Here is an 18117-nt window from a genome sequence, read left to right on the forward strand (position 1 = left end):
ACCCTGCTCAAGGCTCAGAACTCCCCTCCCTAGGAGACAGGAATTCCTAGAGACAGCTCCAACCCTGAGAGTACAAGTCCCCCGAAGAAAAGGAGGAAACCCAGGCCACCCTGGAGCCCTGCTTTCCTCCCTTCCATCTCCAACTCACAAACTGTGAGGTCCTGTGACTCTGTTTTGGGCCGTCTGAGTGCCCCAGGAACGGCTAGGGTTTTCTCAGTGGAATAGCGATTTGTTTTTCTACTAGCTAGATGGTAACAGTGTCTGGGGTGAGGCCTGAGGAGAGAGGGCAGGCAGGGCCTGGCAGGCAGTGACAGTCCTGGAGGGAGCTCCTGCACCATCCCAGGAAGGCACAGAAGGAGGAGAAGGTACTGTACTCTCTCTCTAGGGCCCTTCCCAAAGCCTGCATCTCTGACCCTAGGATACCGCTTACCACCAAAGCCTACATCTCTGACCCTAGGATACCGCTTACCACCAAAGCCTGCCTCTCTGACCATCACTACTCATTCTCTGGTGGCTGTGGCGGCCAAGGGCCCAGGGCGGTGAGTCTGTGGGGCTCCCAGGACCAGGATTCCATCCGGACCCAGAGCCGTGCTGCCTGTCACAAAAGGCTGCATACTGTGACCGACATGAGAAATCAGAGGCCAGGCCCTGAGCTTCATGGCTGGCCACTCCCTTTGCTACTGTTTCTCTCAGCTGCCAGCTCACACCTCTCACAGTGCTGTCTTTTGACATCCTTGGCCGCAGACTGAGTGGGGTTGGCCCTGGGAGGAAGTTGAGAGGCAAACAACCTCATGGAGGATGTGCCAGAGAGCCACTGGTGATAGAGCTGTGGGCTCCCTATTGTCAGGAGGGCAACAGAGGCCCTTTTGTCACGATCACAGTTCCTTGTTTGGTGTGGGCCGGGGGTCCTTGTGCTGTCGAGTCTGTGGTACCCAGCCTTAGACAAGTTAGCGTGCCATGAGTACCAGCTGTGAGAGAGAACATTAGGAATAGGGACAGTAGCTGCCCTGGAGGGGTGGGACATTTGTTACCTGAGTACTGTGATCCTTAATTTTGGGGGGGTATAGAGCCCTTTGATATGTTGGATAAAAGTCCACACCATGTTTACCAAACAAAAAGCCTGCAATAGTCTACTGATCAGCCCTGGGGAATTCTGGGTCCCTGAATCTTCTTTGGGCTCAGAAGAATGGGGCACAGGTTGGTCATTTAGGCCGTAGGTCATGGGCAGGGCCCAGCCATTGTTCTACCTCAAAGTTAGCTTTGCCATAAACACTGGTATGAATGCTCTTAGAGGAAGCCATCTTAGGAGAGGGAGCTCTCAGGGGGCCTGCATATGGTAAGCAGAGGGGACCCTCCAAGCCCACGGTCCTCCTCAGCAGAGAAAGGGGAGCAGGGGTCTCTCTACAGGCTCAAGGGATGGCCCGGAAGAGCCACACCATCTCCTTGCTCTTCTGTGACCAGCAAGGACTATCTCCAGGGTGCTGCTGGCTAGAAGAGTGCAGGTGGAGTTGCATGGCTGACCAGCCCCATGCCCTGTGCTGAGGTCAGGTGTCCACCAGTTTAACCAGAATTAGCCAGAATTGAGTCCTAAAGGTGAATGCCCAATGAAGGAGAGCCAGAAACTGGTATGCACATGAGAGTCTCTCAGCTTTGCATCCCCACTGCCTCCCACCAAAGCAGACTGGCCATATAGGCAAGTGTGCCACCTGAAGAGCTAGGCAAAGGACCCAGTGTGAGGGTGATCACACAGCCTCCTGCACTAGCAGGGTCTGGCCCATCTCTGTGTGATGGGTATTGATTCAGTGAAGCATCTCTGTGCATCAAGCCCCATCTAGCCTGTGATCTCTGAGCTAGAAGCTTGCAAGCAGAGGTCAGCTCTACAGAGCCTCCCCGGTTCACCCAATTTGGCTTCTTTCCACCCACAGAAATCCCTCATGGATCCCCACAGCTGGTACGAAGGGATATCGGGCTCTCAGTGACACACAGGTAGGTTCAGCTATGGACAGTACAGAGCTGACCTGGACTCCACAGGGTACTGTTGGGTCTGTCTTGGTTGCTCTTTGCCTCTGGCCTATCTGCTTGGCTTACGACAAAGCTTGAGCTCTTGAATTATTTAACCAGACAACTTTTGGGATTTCTGGTCCCACTTGAGTCTTCGTGTCATCCTGCTGAGGATTAATGCTCTCTCTCCCTCTTCAAGAGACATAGGACCACAGACATGAGAAGAAGCCACAGGTTTTCCGCATTCACCTCATGCCATGCAGGTCCTAAGGCCATTAGGGTCCTCCGTGGAGCGTGTTGAAAATCCATGTTTCTCAATGCAGCCCACAGGCTTCTCTGCCTGGCCGTCTGGATTTATTTTTTATATTTATTATTATATCTAAGTACACTGTTACTGTCTTTAGAAGAGGGCATCAGATCTCATTACGGATGGCTGTGAGCCACCATGTGGTTGCTGGGAATTGAACTCAGAACCTTCAGAAAAGCAGTCAGTGCTCTTAACTGCTGAGCCATCTCTCTGGCCCCTTATTTTATTTTTGAAACAGAATTTAACCATGTAGTCCTTGCTGGCCTGGGCTTACTATGTAGACAGACTGGCCTCAGACTCACAGAGATCCTTCTGCTTCTGCCTCTCTGCCTCTCTGCCTCTCTGCCTCTCTGCCTTTGCCTCACAATTGCTGGGATTAAAGGTGTCCAGCAACAACCTGGATTTTAACATTCCCAGAAGTTGATGTTTGTAAAAGAGTGGCATACCCTGAACTCTTATATAAAAGAGGCCCCTGGAGACCTTTGGTGAGAACCATCGAGAGGTCTGGCCTCAATGCTCATGAGATGAGTGTGCTAGCCACATGGTTCTGGACGGCTTGCAGGACAGTGCCTTGGGTTGCCATGCTCTGGTTGTCCCTGCTAAAGTCTGTTGTAATCACAGCAGGGAACACTGTCAGGGGCTCAAGGGCATTGCAACTTGCCAGGGCCTGTGGTTTCCATGGAAACTGTGGGCTATTTTCCAGCTGTGCTGATGCTGGCCTCAAGTTCTCACCCAAGGGGGAGTTCTAGCTCCCAAGAGTTGAACAGTGCATCTGAGGTCACCGTCACCGAGGCAGAGCCTGAGCCCTTTGCTTGGAGGCAGAGCATCTTCTTGTCCTTGCCAGGATCCGTCAGCCGCTGTCTCAGGGACGAGGATCCCGGGCACGTACGGCTAGGATAGACCACCACCCACCTCTCTGAGTTGCTTTTTTCCAGATTCCTGGACCCACCTAACTCCTGGAGGTGGATGTGATCCCCAAGTGAGACTTGTGGGCGTGTTACACATGGCTGCACAAAGGCTGTCTCTAGTCATTCTGCTGTGTTAAGAGTGTTCCCCTGAAAATGAAAGGGTTGTCTGCGCTTCCCAGGGCTGGCTTTGCGTTTTTGTGCTGGAGGATACCGCTCCCCTTAATCCCATTTCTCCTTCCAGTCTATCTTCTGGTTTGTTTTTGTTTTGGTAAATATTTAGACTGAAAATACCTATGCTCGGAATTCAAGAGGCTTCAAAGGGAAGAGTGAAAATCTCTCACCCCTTTGCCCCTGGCTTCTTACTGTGCCTGCAAACAGGTCACGTATCCACTCAGGGATGATTTATACAGGCACGTGTGTGGGGACGTATGTATGTATGTATGTATGTATGTATGTATGTATGTATGTATGTATGTATGTTCTGCTTCCAAAAAACTGCCCAAATTACAGCTTCATGCTTTGCTCCCACCCACCTTTAAATCCATGTGATTTACATAGAGCAAAGCACACATAGGAGTTTGTAGCTATCCCCTGTGTACAGATAGATGAAGATAAAAACATTCCACACACTGATAGTCATCTTTGGCTTTTCCCAATTTATCTTGCTTCCACCTGCCACCTGCCATTACTCTCTGAGCCTGCTGTCACAGGTGAGCTTTTCCTGTGCTAGACCATCAGCAATGGAGTCGTGTCCTGTTGGACTTAATTTTGTCACCATGCAGTGAGATTTGGAGGTGGCTGCTCGTGTGTGTGGAAATAGCTCCTATCTTCTAACTGCATGGGCTCCTCTGTGGAGGGACAGCACTGTGTTCACCTGCTGGTGGACATGGTTTTCCAGCCTTACTGTGGTACAAGGCTGCAGCAGCTCTGTACCTGTGTATCTCATGACATCTCACCCCAAGGACTGACATGTTGAATAAATACCAAGGAATAGAACTGCTGAATCCGAGGGTGTGCCCACTGATGCGAATTGCTGGTGCCACCCTGGGTGCCATTGACCACACAACCTTTAAGATATTGACAGCAGCTGGGAAATCCAGATGCCCAGGGAAAGGAGCTGTAACCCCCAAGTGCAGAACTCCTGTGGTTCTAGGATCAGGCCAAGACTCCCTTCACGCACTCGGGACCCATCCAGAGGCCCAGCTCTAATCCCCACTCACGTTTCTACCCCCTGCAGGTTCTCCACAAAGTCATGGTTGTCACAGGTGTGCAACGTGTGCCAGAAGAGCATGATTTTCGGCGTCAAGTGCAAACACTGCAGGTGATGAGCAAGGGAAAGCAGGTCCTTGTCCTTTATAATGGCCCTGTTAATTCATTCTTGGCCTCCTGTCACATCAGAGTGGAAGGACTTCCTCTAACCCATTGGTCACAGTACCACTGGGCATGCCAGGTGCTCGAGACTCCCTAGGAGTCACCCTTAGAAGAAAGGAATATTTGAAGTGTGTTTTGAAGGAGGGAGAGGAGTTCCACTAGACCTTGCTCTAGGTAGAGTGAGGTAGAAATTCAAAGGCAAGGAAGGAAGGGAGGACTCCTGGGATCCGAAGGAGTTCTGAAGATATGGGTACCGGATGGGCGGCGACAGAAGCAGAGTTGCCTTAAGACGGGGCAGAGTGAGGGGAGATGGAGGTTTGATACCAGCCCAGCTTTGCTGCGTCGTAGCGTATGGTTCCCGGTGGGAAGGGACATGAGTAGGAACAGTGAGGGCTGACAGTTCGTCATCTGCTATCTGGTTGCCCACACGCCTTACAGAGGGTGTCCTGGAGTCTCAGTTCCCAGCCAGCCCTTGCCCTGATGTCGCTGTGTGACATGGGGTAAGGCACTTGCCCTTTGGGGGCTATGGTATCTACCATGTAGACTTCTGGGAAGCTGGCCCCTCATTATCTGAGCTGCCATGAGTGACTATTGGGCTATTGTCAGGACCGAGGCAGTAGTCTCTTGCAGGTCAGCCTGACTGATTGTGTCCTGATGACTGTCCCTGGCTTCAGAGGAGCTGCTGGTCATTTGCTTATAAAGGAGATCCTCAGCTCCCATCCCGATGTGACCAGCACACGGTGGCCCCTGAGCCCCACCCTGCCGAGCCCTACACTTGCAGTGGTAGAGCAGCCTTGAAACCCATTTCATTAGCAGGAACACTGAGACCTGTGGGTTCTTGGTTAGACCCAGACAGACTGTGTGGCCAGTGCCTGAATGAGGACACCCTTGGGGACCCCAGGGTCCTTGATCTATAGAACTATTCTTAAAGATCAGATTCGGGTCCAGCTTGCTCAGATGGAGGAAGTTCCCTCTTTAAAAGCATGGGAGACAGGGCTGGAGAGATGGCTCGGATCTGGGTTTAATTCCTAGCACCCATGTGGCAGTTCACAACTTGTCTGTGACTCCAGTTCCAGGGGATCTGACATCCCCGTACAGACATAGGCGCAGACAAAAATATTAATGCCTATAAAATAAAAATCATTAAAAAAAAAGCAGGGGAGGTATTTGTGGGGCCGGAGACACCAGCTACAGCATGCAGGACACCCCACACATTGGTGTTGACACTTGTTGAGAGCTTTGGGGAAACCGAGGCCACGGCAGAGTTGTCTGGGTGGCGCTGGGGTGCCTGTCAGAGCACTGACTCTGCCTCCTCTGCAGGTTAAAATGCCATAACAAGTGCACAAAGGAAGCTCCCGCCTGCAGGATCACCTTCCTCCCACGTGAGTACTCCCCCTCTCCCACCCCCAGGAACCAGGGTGCATCCCATGGCATCCGTTCCTAACGGACCCCCTCCTTTCCAAACAGTGGCCAGGCTCCGGAGGACAGAGTCTGTCCCGTCAGATATCAACAACCCAGTGGACAGAGCAGCAGAGCCCCATTTTGGAACCCTTCCCAAGGCCCTGACAAAGAAGGTAAGCTGGGGGTGCCCCGTGGGAGCACTGCCAACCCCAGCCTTGGATTCCCTCCCTCAAAGCAGCCCCCCATCAGGCTCAGTGGGGAAGTGGGACACCATGCCACAGTCCGAGATCTGCGGCACAGGCAGGGTTGAGACACTTCAGGGGTCCGAGACTCATGCACGGGTGGCATGGAATGGGAATAACAGGGCTTCACGTATGGCCACTGGGGTGAGGGCTGCGAATATCTGTAGCTCCCTCTTTTACCACCTTCCCCCATTTCTTTTGGCACAGATGTCCCCAGAGATGGAGGCAGTGCTGTCCCCTCCTGCACATTTCTGATATCCGCATTGTCTCCTGAATGTGTTAGACAGCCGGAAGCATCAGTGCGGGTTACTGGGTGCACGAGCAGCCTGTAGTGTAGCCATTGCTGCCCAGTCTATGGGTGTCACTAGCTCAGGTCATGTGTATGCCCGGGCCATGCAGCCTGCTCTGTGGTGGCCCACATGCTGCTGCTCCCGCTTAGGCCTGTGCAGCTTACAGGGACTGGAGGGGCCGGGGAGGTCTAGAGCCTTGGAATGGGAGCAGAAAGAAGAGGGTGATGTTTTTTTAGTGGATGCCATGTTGGGGCAGCCATCCTGGCCAGCAGCGCCAACTTCAGTTCTGTGAGTTTCAGGGTACATTGCATACCCCAGCCTTTAAAGGTCTTGCAAGAGAGAAACTTGTTATTTGTGGTTTGGCCCTGTTTTGTCTAAGGAGTTTCTTTCTGTTTCAGAAAAGCTGGCGTTGGGCCAGACCTACAGTCCACCTAACCCAGAGAGTCCCTGGACCCCTCTTGGGCCTTTTGGCCTTTTGGTCTGGTTAAGTCTCAAAGCAAGATCCCAGGCATTGTTTGGTCCAAGGTAGCAGGTCTATGAAAGATTTGAGCAAATATTAGACACCTGCTATGGACAGCGAACTTGACCTTTGTCTTACTGCAAGTCCACACAGTAACCTTCTGGCAAAGGTGATGATGGACCCACTGTATGGCTAAGGAAATGGAAGCTCAGAGAGGTCAAGGAAGTTGCCCAGAGTCACCCAGCTAAGAAGTGATAAAACCCTGATGGGGCTCCCAAACAGCCTGCATCAGACCTGGTTCTGTCATATGAGGTTGAAGGAAGAAGACTAAGCCTCAGCTTCCTCCCCAGTTGCTGCCACATTGACCCTGGGGTTCCCTGGGACCATCCTGACTACTGCAGACCATCTATCTGGCTCTGTCCTCATGGGCACAGCCAACCAAGATTCATATTTACTGACCGGAATCTACTGGTGTACAATCCCCCATCACCATAACTAGAAAAGCCCCCCAGTTTTTTATCATCATTATAATTAGAAATATCATCTCCCATAGGTAGAAGGTAATTGATAAAATAATGTCACTGGGGTTGGAGAGATGGCTTAGTTCATGAAGTGATTGCCGTGTAACTGTGGGGACCTGGATTCTGATGCCCAGCACCCACGTACAAAGCCAGGCATGAGAGTCATAACAGCTTAACACCTTTAATTCCTGTACCCAGGAGGCTAAGGCAGGCAGATCCCATGAGTTCGTGGCCAGCCTGATCTACATAGCAAGTCTCAAGCCAGCCAGGACTGTATAGGGAGACCCTGTCTTTAAAAGAAATGAACAGAAATGGAACAGAAAGCCAGGCATGGCGGTCCACCTGTGGGTCTAAGTACCAATCAAGTGGAGGCAGGAAGACCCTTGCTGATCAGCCGGTCCGGCCACATCAATGTGTATCCTGCTCAGTGAGGGCGCCTCAGAAAACAGGGTAGAAAGTGTCTCCGTTTCTCCGGGCACATGAAGACACATGTGTTCACACGTGTACACACACTCAGATGTCATTAAAATCCAGAAACCACTTCAGCCTGACTAGAAGCCACGCCTGCCCAAGGCTTGAGCCTGCCGTCTGCAATTTTGCCAGATGCAGCTGGACAGGAATTGATGCTGCGGTGTTGTGGGCCCCTCCTGCAGGGAGCTGGGAGGCCAGTGCTCCCTGCTCTGGCCCAGTACCATCCCTGCTGGGGCCTAAGGCCTCCCAGCAAGCAAACCCGTCCAAACCCTGCCTGGAACTTTAAGCTTCCTCTTTATCCTTCCACAGCTCCCAATATTTCTCCCTAGCCGGCAAGCCATCTGTCGGCAAGCTCTGGCTAGCCTGATCTAATTTAGGTGACCATGCATGCTTGCAAAAGAAATGGTGTTAATAAGTTACTGGGGTGTGAACCAGACCTGCCCAGTGATCACTTCCTGGAATCTCTCTTAGAAATTTCTTTCTAGCTCTGGATTTTTTCCCCCTTTTTTGGGACAAGCTCTCATGCATCCCAGGCTGGTCTGAAACTCCCTTTATGGCCAAGGCTGACTTTAAGCTTCTGAGCCTCCTGCCTCAACTTCCTCCTGAAGCACAATGCCCAGTTTATGCGGGGCTGAGATCAAAACCAGACCTGGGGCAAGCATCACACCAGCTGAGCCACATTGCCAGTCCTCAGCTCTGGAATTCTTAACTCTTCAAGACAGCGGACAACATTGGCCCAAGCTGTGGCCTCTTCCGGAGTTTTGTGGGGTTTTCTGAGTTCCTTGACACTAGGACAAGATCACAAAACCACAGACTCGGTTTGCTTCCTGCCGAGGGCCTGAAGCTGCATAAATGTTGGTCAGAATATAAATTCACTTCATTAAGAAGGTGCCCAGCTCAAAGCCAGGCGGTGCTGGGGCGGGAGAGATGGTCGTCAGCAAACCACCCTCGGCTGTCAGAAGATGTCAAAGGGTCCGTTACGGCGCCTGGGTGCGGAAATGCTGAGCACTGCGGAAGGATGAAGAGGAAGATATAGTTCAGACAGGCTTCTGGGGAGAAGAAGGAACTGCAATGAGAAAGATGGGCAGGAATCCTTTAGGAGAGGGTCTCTTAAGTGTCCTTCCATCATATATTAGTCGCAGATAATCTTGGGGCTTCAGAATGGGCCCCCAAGGATCTCCTGTTCCAACTTCCACCTGTGGAGATGGAGGGGGTGGAAGGAGGGCGCCCCAGGTGGCAGAGGCTGAGTTGAGCTTGCAGCCTTGCTCATCCCGGCATCTCTGGCCTTGCAGGAGCACCCTCCAGCCATGAACCTGGACTCCAGCAGCAACCCATCCTCCACCACGTCCTCTACACCCTCATCGCCGGCACCTTTCCTGACCTCATCTAATCCCTCCAGTGCCACCACGCCTCCCAACCCGTCACCTGGCCAGCGGGACAGCAGGTTCAGCTTCCCAGGTATCACACCTCTGGGCTTTTCTGGGTCCCGAGGGATACCTTCAGATCTCTCCCCATCTCCCCCGAGAGCTGAGTCGGCAGAGCATCTGCTGAGCGTGGGATTAATGCACTTCATACAGACGAGGACGGTGGGGTTAAGGAAGGAGGAGCGGCTGGCCCGGCATTGTACACAGAGCCTGGCTTCCTAGGATGACCCGGGATGCCAGCCTGGGCTTGGGGTAGCTTCTGCCCGGCATCATCCTCTCTCAGAGCTGCTGTCTGAGCTTGAGAGTGCCATGATAGGCAGTGGGGAGCAAGAAACCTACAGTGCATCTGTTGCATACCCAGTTCTGTGCCCGGGACTAGCTACACAAAGAAGATCTCACATCCCTTCCTGTGCCACCCAGAGACCATAGGGAATTAAAATAAGGTGGTCACCGCTGAGCAGGTGAGGATACCGGGTCCTGGGGCAACCTTGAAGGAGCAGAGCTGAGCCCAGCTGCCCTCAGAAGCTATGCTCAGACCTGGGTGCCCCGGAACTGCTGGAAGAGGCCAGGATTGCATCCTGTCTTACCATCGGTTCTGGTCAGCCACACTGGGCTGCCCTGTCTCCAGGGTGCAGAGCAAGGCCCACTTACCTACATGGCACTTAGCTGTCGCCTTGACAAGAGATGGCAAACCTCAGTCCTGGGCTTATCTGGTCTTTAGTCCTCATGGGAAATGCTGCACAGTGATGCTCCTGTTTGTTGTAGCCCACAGGGTCCAGATCAGTCCCATCACTGGTTCCTAGAGTTCTAAACCCAGAAAGACAAGAGTGCCACCACACCCCTCAACCCTTCACCTGGCTAATGAGACCCACACTAACCCTATACACAGCCAGCAGCTGGCCAAGCAGCCCATTGGGGACTTTGGGACTTCTCTTGGGGGTGGTGAGGGGTACGACTCTTCCGTTCCTTGTTCTTGTGCCTTCCTTAATATGCATGTAGCTGGATTGCTCCTAACAGTGCAGTACCACCCCGCCCTCTGGTTTAACACAGAGCCACAGCCCCTGGATTAACTTCCTTTCCTGTTGCTCTGCCTTTGCTCTCTGAACAAGTTCTGTTTGCTAAACCATCTAGTTTGAGTTTTCCAAAGAAGGGCCAGTTTGAAAAGCAAGGGACACACACACAAAAAAGTCTTTTTTATTATATTGATCGGACCCTTTCCACTAACACAGATGCCCCATAAAGGAGATGGGTTTCTATCATCCCTTATGCAGAAGTATCACCTTCTCCATGATCTTAGTGGACTCACAGACAAATCCCTAGGGAACTGAGACGGCTTGAACCCTTCCCACCACTACCTGTCCTGTGCTGTCCAGGATCATCATAGCTGTCCTGCACAGGACAGCCTGGGCAAGCTCATATATCCCCCTTGTTCAGTAAGGCAGAGAGGTTAACTGCCTCCTCAGTCCCCAGAGCCTTAGCATGGAGTAGAGCCGAGGTTAGACTCTCCTAGAGTTCCAACTTCTTGCAAGGCCAAGGCCGGAGAATGGGGCCCATGTGTTTGAAACCAGCCCAAGCAAGATAGCAAGCATCTCAAAACCATAAGCAAGTGGCTGGTTCTCAGTCTGGAATCACAGCACTTAGCCCGATCCAGAATTCAGGCAGTGAGGTTAAGCTGTTTCCGGGCGGGGCCAGACTGAAGGGAACGAGGCTCTTCTGCACACACCATTGAACCTTGTCAAAGCCACTGATCTCCCTACTCTACCTGAGCCTCCTGACTCAAGGACATCTTTCTAGAACAAACCTGGTCCGAGCTTTTCCCCCATGCGCACTGGCCAGGGCTGTGCAGCTAGGGAACCACCGAGCTGGTGTGCTGCCGCCCCACCTCTAGTGCAGCAACACCACTCCGGGGCTAGCCACGCCCGACTCTATCCTAGTTTGGGTCTCTTTCCTGGATGGCTCCACCTTTTCTCACCAGAGCCCCTGGGGCAGAGCCGCCTAAGCCAATAACCAGTGCCTGCCCCCCAAGCCCACGTCCCCCTCCTCCCGCGCTGCCTGTGCACTGTGTGACTCACCTCCTCTTCTGTTTAAAGCTGCCTACTTCATTCATCATAGACAGCAGTTTATCTTCCCAGGTGAGTCTTCTGCGTGGGTCCACTAACTGCCCCTTGCTGGGACCCTCTCCATCCCACCCGGTGCCTTCTCCCCACACGCTTGAGTCCCCTGCAGCTAGGCAAGAGGGTGAGAAGTCCTGGAGGTGTGGACCTTCATGTGGGCAGTACCTTGCTGGATGGGACTCTGGAGTCCATCCATCCTGCCTAGTCTTTTACAGGGAACTGGTTCAGGGTCACACTGCTGTGAAGTGACAAGAGACAGATAAGAAAGCAGAACTCACACATTTGCAGAATGAGGGAGAGGAACTGCTTGCTGATGGTGCCTGGTGAATAATGAACAAGGCAAAGCCAATTAGGGAAAGTCTTACAGGCATTGGCATGTGTCAGCTGGCTTTGCCTTTCCCAGCCTTAACACACAGCGCCCCTTGCTGGCCCTCACTGGAACTACCTTCTCTGCAGAAAGTTTGAAGGAAAAACTTTCATTCAATAAGGCATGGATTGATTCCCTCCTACAAAAAAATCTACTTTTGCACACCTGTGCATTTGGCCATACTCCTTCCCCTTCTGGCTGTATAGGATCAATGCTTTTCTCCTCCCGCTGGAAATACAGTATTTCCACACAGTGGGCTTTAGCCGACTCTAATAGTCTTTTTTTTTCCCTCTGGTTTGCCAAGACTGGAAGACTCAGTATTTGGGTATTCCAGGCCTTTCTATCTCCCAGATCAGCTCCATTCAGGAATTGAGTTGGAGCATTTGGCAACCCTTATCCCTGTAACGCTACTTGGGTGTGATCGCCAGCTGTCACAGCTTGGGGGATCCGCCCCTTTTGTATGACCCCCTACCTCCCAAGAGCCTTCCTAGTTACCATCTCTAGGTTATGTATACTAGTGTTCCTCCCCAACCCCAACCGAGGAGCCACAGTGCTTCTTCCTGAATGGCCTATTTTGTCCTGGAGGTGGGCGTAGGGCCCCATATACCAGTTGTAACAGGGACATGTAGGTACAGACTGCACAATGCACTCTTAGCTTCCAAGAGCAGGTGTGAGGCTTCCCAGACATCCGCCCACACCCCCACTTCCTACGCCTCATCTAAGGCATGTGCAGCTTCTGGAGTGTTCTGAGCATGTGTGAACATGCTGGCCTGGTAGTCTAGAGGCCATATGGCGGTAGCCGGAGAGGCTGGAGATGTTTCTGAGGCCCGTGGACTCCCAACACTGACCAGGATGTCAGGCACATGTGTGCCCGCCCCGTTAAGAAGGCCCACAGCTTCTGTCAGAGTTTGGTTCCGCTGAGAAAACTTTTCAGCGAAGGAGTTGATCTGAGGGCTGAGGGGAAAGATCTTTGTCCAGGGGCAGGAGAGGGGCTGCTGACAGCTTGAGCAGTTTCTACTCACTGATTCTCTTTGTTGAGAGAGGGGAGCACTGACCCCTGCCACCACTCTTCATGTAGCACTTCGCCTTCACTTTTGGAAGGAACCATCTATTTCTGGTGCCCTGGAGGTGGGTCTTTATGCTACAGCTAGACTACCTAGGGTCAGGGGTCAGCCTCAGCTGCCCGGCCTGGAGCCTCCTGGTACACAGACTGAATTCCCTCTTCTTACCCAGAGCTATGGCACTAGCCACCCAATTGGGTGACCCGCACCTATACCGGATGTCAGTATCACAGGTGTTATCAGGTGGGTGCCATAGAGCTGCCGGCTCTGCCACTAGCTAGGCAAAGGGGGTCCCTACTTTAAAAAGTGACAGACAGCCCTGCTTCCTACCAGAAAGACTCTACAGAGGTAGTAGCGTTAGCTTTTGCCACTTGTAGAATCGTTTGGGCCCAGGGCAGTGGTATTAATTATTGGGGTCTCTCTAGAGTCACTCACGTGGAGCCTCTGCCAGGGGCAGCCATGTAGACCAAAGGCTGTAGACTGAGTCTGTGGCAACTTACAGAACGCAGTAAGATCCCGGTGGAAATGGCCTGAGGAGCAGCTCAGGAGAGAGGGGGTGCCCTAGTATGCCAGTCTTTGGGGATGAAGGCAAGCTCTCTCACACTCTGCTCCTGTTATTTTTTTCCTACAGACCTTTCAGCCTGTTCTCAGGCCGCCCCGCTGTCCAGCACAGCCGACAGTACGCGGTATGAACCCTCCCCAGCCATCTCCCAACCCACCCCTAAATTTCTGACCCTCTGAGCCTGGGAGTTGATCGCCTCCTGGCAGAACAGTGAGCCCTGAGTGGGGCTGGGTATACAACGGCAGCAGGCTTGTGGCCCGCGAGGGAACGGAGGTGAACAGAGACCAACTAAACATAGCTCCTACCTCTGGATCCCCTCCTCTCCATTAGGTTTGCTTGAGCACTTGGCTCTGGGTCGCTCAGTTCTCAGCCAGTGAAGTAGGTCTCCCAGAAGGTACAACCACTCTGAGGGGTTAGATGACACGAGTTCACATAGCAAGGATGTGATAGCCAGGTCCCAGAGGCAGGAATGTGGGGCCCTGCACCAAATGCCCACCCTCATTCGCACCCACTCCAGTCAGCCTCCTGCCCGAGTCCCCAGCATTCACGTTGCCTAATCCAGGACCACCCCCCACCCCACCCCACCCCCCGCCCAACCCAGAGTCTCCTTGACAAAGCCCATTTCACTCTTAGGCTCGATGACCAGCCCAAAACAGATGTGCTGGGTGTTCACGAAGCAGAGGTGAGTAGGAGCACCATGTATGAGACCCAAGGTAGCTGCCCGTGCCCCCTCCTTAGGGTGTACGGGGTAGGTGGAAGGCATGGGGGAGGAGGGTGCTGAGCCTGTTGCGACTGGTGTGGGTAGATACTCGCATCGGAGAAGAATGTGAAGTGCAAGCTAGGGAACTCACTGAAAGAACCTCTCTATTCTCCTGTTCTCACTCCCTACCCACAGACCTGGGCCTGGGAGCTAAGTCAGTCAGCCTGGGGTGGGAGTTGGCATCTCTATGCTCTCAGAGCTTGATGGGTGGGTTCTGATCCCTGCCAAGAACCGCTGTCTTCATCTTAGTCAGGTGTGGTGATGCACGCCTGTAATCCCAGCTCCTGAGAAAGTAGAGGTCAGGAGAATCAGAAGTTCAAAGTCATCCTCAGCTACATAGTAAGCTGGAGGTGAGCCTGGTCTACACGAGCCCTTGTCTTAAAAAGAAAGAAGCCACTGGCTTGGCCTTCAAGTGGAAACGTGAACCAAGCTTGGGTCTCTGCAGTGCAGTGCAGTGAAGGCAAGGAGCATGGTGTGTTCAGACAGAGAGGACCAGGAGGCCAGGGTAGCAGGCATGGTGGTGCCTGGCCAGTACTCCAGGAAGAAAAAAAGACCCAGACTCCCTCCCTCCCTCTTCTTTCAGGCTGAGGAGCCTGAGGCTGGCAAGTCAGAAGCAGAAGATGACGAGGATGAGGTGGACGACCTCCCCAGCTCCCGCCGGCCCTGGCGGGGCCCCATCTCTCGAAAGGCCAGCCAGACCAGCGTTTACCTGCAAGAGTGGGACATCCCCTTTGAACAGGTGGAACTGGGCGAGCCCATTGGACAGGGCCGCTGGGGCCGGGTGCACCGAGGCCGTTGGCATGGCGAGGTGGCCATTCGGCTGCTAGAGATGGACGGCCACAATCAGGACCACCTGAAGCTGTTCAAGAAAGAGGTGATGAACTACCGGCAGACGCGGCATGAGAACGTGGTGCTCTTCATGGGGGCCTGCATGAACCCACCTCACCTGGCCATTATCACCAGGTAAGCCACCCCTTCCGGGCCCGTGAGCGGCACATCCTTCCTGTCCCTGCAGCCTGCTGCTTTCTGTGAGTGCCCCGGAGAGTGTGGAAGGGTTATCAGAGAGAGGACGAAGAAAGGCAAAGATGAGGCATCGTTTCTGCGTCCACACAGGACCACTGACCGACATCAGAGCCGGGTGTGGCAACGCACAACCTGGAGTGCTAACACTTGCAGGTTGAGGCAGGAGAATCTTGAGTTTAAGATAGCCTGGACTACACAGCAAGACTCTGTCTCCCATCCAGATAATAATAGTAGTAGTAGTAATAATAATAATAACAATAATAATAGAAATAGTAGTAGCAGCAGCAATGATAATAACAATAATAATAATAATAATAATACCACCACCTCTGGGCATAAAGAAAATCCCAGTGCTCTGAAAAGATAGAAAGCAGATTCTCTGCTCACACCACCTTGCATGAGTGCTTTTCCCCAACAGAGGTGAGTGTGGTTAATCTCAATATTCCTTTCATTAACATAAAGCAGGTTGAGGACCTGTGAGACAGCTCAGCAGGTTAGGGCGCTTGTTGCATAAGCCTGACAGCCTGATCTTGGTCCTCAGAACCCACAGTAAGGAAGACGATTCCCACAAGTTATCCCCTGACCTCCATAGGCATGCTGTAGTATGTGCACACATGCACATACACACACAAAAAATAAAATAAAATAAAAAATAAATGCAATTTAATTGTAAAATATATGACTAAGATTGCGCTGGTTCACATTTTACTTCTGTCCGTTGACGGGAGCCTGAGGTCTACTTAGGTGTGCGTGCTGCTGAGGGAGGAGTCCAGTGCCTTGCAGATTCAGCGAGTGCTGTGCTGAGCCATGCCCCAGCCAGTCCTGACCGTTCAGTGTCCTTATGTATCTCACCTGCTTCTGTGCCTTACTTGTCAGTCCCTGACAGGGAAGGGACCCTGACAGAAAACAGGGACCTTCCCCAGAGCAGCAGGCCAGCCTCAGAAACACTTGCCTGAGCCATTTAAACTGTTGACTTTTAAAATCAGAAAAAGGGGCTGGGGGTGGAGCTTGGTGGGTAATAACACCTGTTGTGTACGCATGAGGACCCAAGTTCAGATCCTGGCACTGAGGTTTATAGAGGGGTATGGGGGCGGTGGGGGGCCCACACGAAGATAGCCTCTCAGTAGAGCTGTGACTGTCCTGGAACTCACTATGTAGACCAGGCTGGTCCCAAACTCAGATTCACCTGCCCCTGCCTCCTGAGTGTCAAGAATAAGGATGCACAACAATGTGCCCAGGTTTACACTTAGCTTTTGAAGTGGTTGCTGGGACCAAACTCAAGTCCTCATGACTCCATTCCAAGAAGCCAAGAGAATCATCTCCAACATGAGACACCCTGGACCTGGACCAGGACCTGGACCCTGTGCTTTGGGGGAAGCAAGCAAACAACCCCCCCACCCCACCCCCGCAAACAAACAGCCATCTTTTTCTTTGTTTTCCTTAATGCAGTGAACAAGTAAAATTTGCCCTTGTTCTCAGAAGTAAAGAGGAACTGTGCAGTGTCGGATCACTGGAGCCCCCCGACCCATTCTAAAAACGGGTCCCCACTCAGAGCAGCCCCAAGAGTCTCCAGGGAGTCCACCTGTGGGTGCCCGGCCCTGCAGCCTCCTCTGCCATCCACCCACCCTCTCTCACTCAGACCTCCATTCCAGAAGAGCTTGGAGTTAGCGAATGGGGTTACACAGAGAGGAGCAACAGGACACTCCTCAGTTAGCAACAGATGGGATACGCTGGGATCTAAAACTAATGAAAATGATAACCTTGGTGGTGAGTCCTAGAGACTCACTGTGGCCTGCTGAGAGTCCCGGAGGCTGAGTTCTTCCCTGTCTGAGTTCTCCTGCCCCGTGTGAGGATGGGATGGGAGTGTGGTGAGCTGTGTCATGTATGCATGTGTAGGCAAGCTACAGCAGGAATCCTGGTTAAAGAACATGCCCTTTGGAGTGTGTTGGTTGGGAAAGAGAACCTTCTAGAAGCAGGCGGTCGCAGTTCCCCTCACAGGTCCCATGGAGCTAGGGCAAACCTGTACTAGCTCCTGGCCTCTTACCCAGCCCCACTACTCAACAGCTTCTGCAAGGGGCGGACGTTGCATTCATTCGTGAGGGACCCCAAGACGTCTCTGGACATCAACAAGACTAGGCAGATCGCCCAGGAGATCATCAAGGTAAAGGTGGGGTTGAAGTTGGGGGTTCCAGCCACCTCTACAGGTCTTGGTCTTTCCGTAGGCCATAGCTGCCTGTGTCAGGTGGTTTGTGGCTCCTCTGTGTCCTAGCTGGGGCACCTCAGCCAGGGTCCCCATCTCATCCAATCAAATGCAGAACTCCACTGGGTGGGGGTGGGGTGGGGTAATAGAACTGAATTAGCTGTGAGGAAACACTGCATGCTCTAAAGACGGTGTCACTCTAGCTGTGACCTCAGGGAGGTTGTTTAGCCTCTCTGAGCCTCAGCTTCCTCCCCTGTAAATGCCAACACAACCTCTTTGATTAGGTCAGAGCAGAGACAGTGACACCATCTGTACAGAGAACAGTGTCATGGAGCTAGCGGGCTTGGTGAGGATTTCTTAGCACCAGCAGTGGGAAACAGTGTTTCACTTCAGGACATAAAAAGACCCAGGCTTTCTGCAACTTTGCTGTTAGTTACTCAGATCCAGGCTTCCTGAGAGCAGGCCCTTTTGATCAGCGCAGGCAGCTCTTTTCCACTCTCATTTTAAAAATTAATTAAAGGGAGCCTCTCACTCATTGTTTAAACAACCTGTTATGAGGACTGGAGAGGCGGCTCAGTAGCTAAGAGCACTTGCTGCTCTTGCAGAGGATCTGGGTTCGATTCCTAGCACCCAT

The 18117-nt window shown here is 52.6% G+C and overlaps 1 protein-coding gene across 4 annotated transcripts in view; it reads left to right on the forward strand.

Annotated features, from left to right (window-relative positions):
- The window catches only part of Ksr1 (kinase suppressor of ras 1), a 132675-nt gene that overhangs the window by 103132 nt on the left and 11426 nt on the right, over positions 1-18117 (forward strand). For 2 of the 4 annotated variants that reach the window (XM_029483585.2, XM_029483587.2), the window contains exons 6-15: positions 1926-1986; positions 4454-4537; positions 5908-5969; positions 6055-6161; positions 9265-9430; positions 11487-11528; positions 13570-13624; positions 14134-14182; positions 14844-15223; positions 17348-17444. In XM_029483585.2, coding sequence (XP_029339445.1) covers positions 1926-1986; positions 4454-4537; positions 5908-5969; positions 6055-6161; positions 9265-9430; positions 11487-11528; positions 13570-13624; positions 14134-14182; positions 14844-15223; positions 17348-17444 — 1103 coding nt within the window. The remainder of the gene's footprint in view (positions 1-1925; positions 1987-4453; positions 4538-5907; positions 5970-6054; positions 6162-9264; positions 9431-11486; positions 11529-13569; positions 13625-14133; positions 14183-14843; positions 15224-17347; positions 17445-18117) is intronic. The other 2 variants (XM_021177247.3, XM_021177248.3) reach the window with 1 other exon arrangement.

Source organism: Mus caroli, unplaced genomic scaffold, assembly GCF_978045245.1.
Source record: "Mus caroli unplaced genomic scaffold, Mus_caroli_1 scaffold_13, whole genome shotgun sequence".
Lineage (NCBI taxonomy): Eukaryota > Metazoa > Chordata > Mammalia > Rodentia > Muridae > Mus > Mus caroli.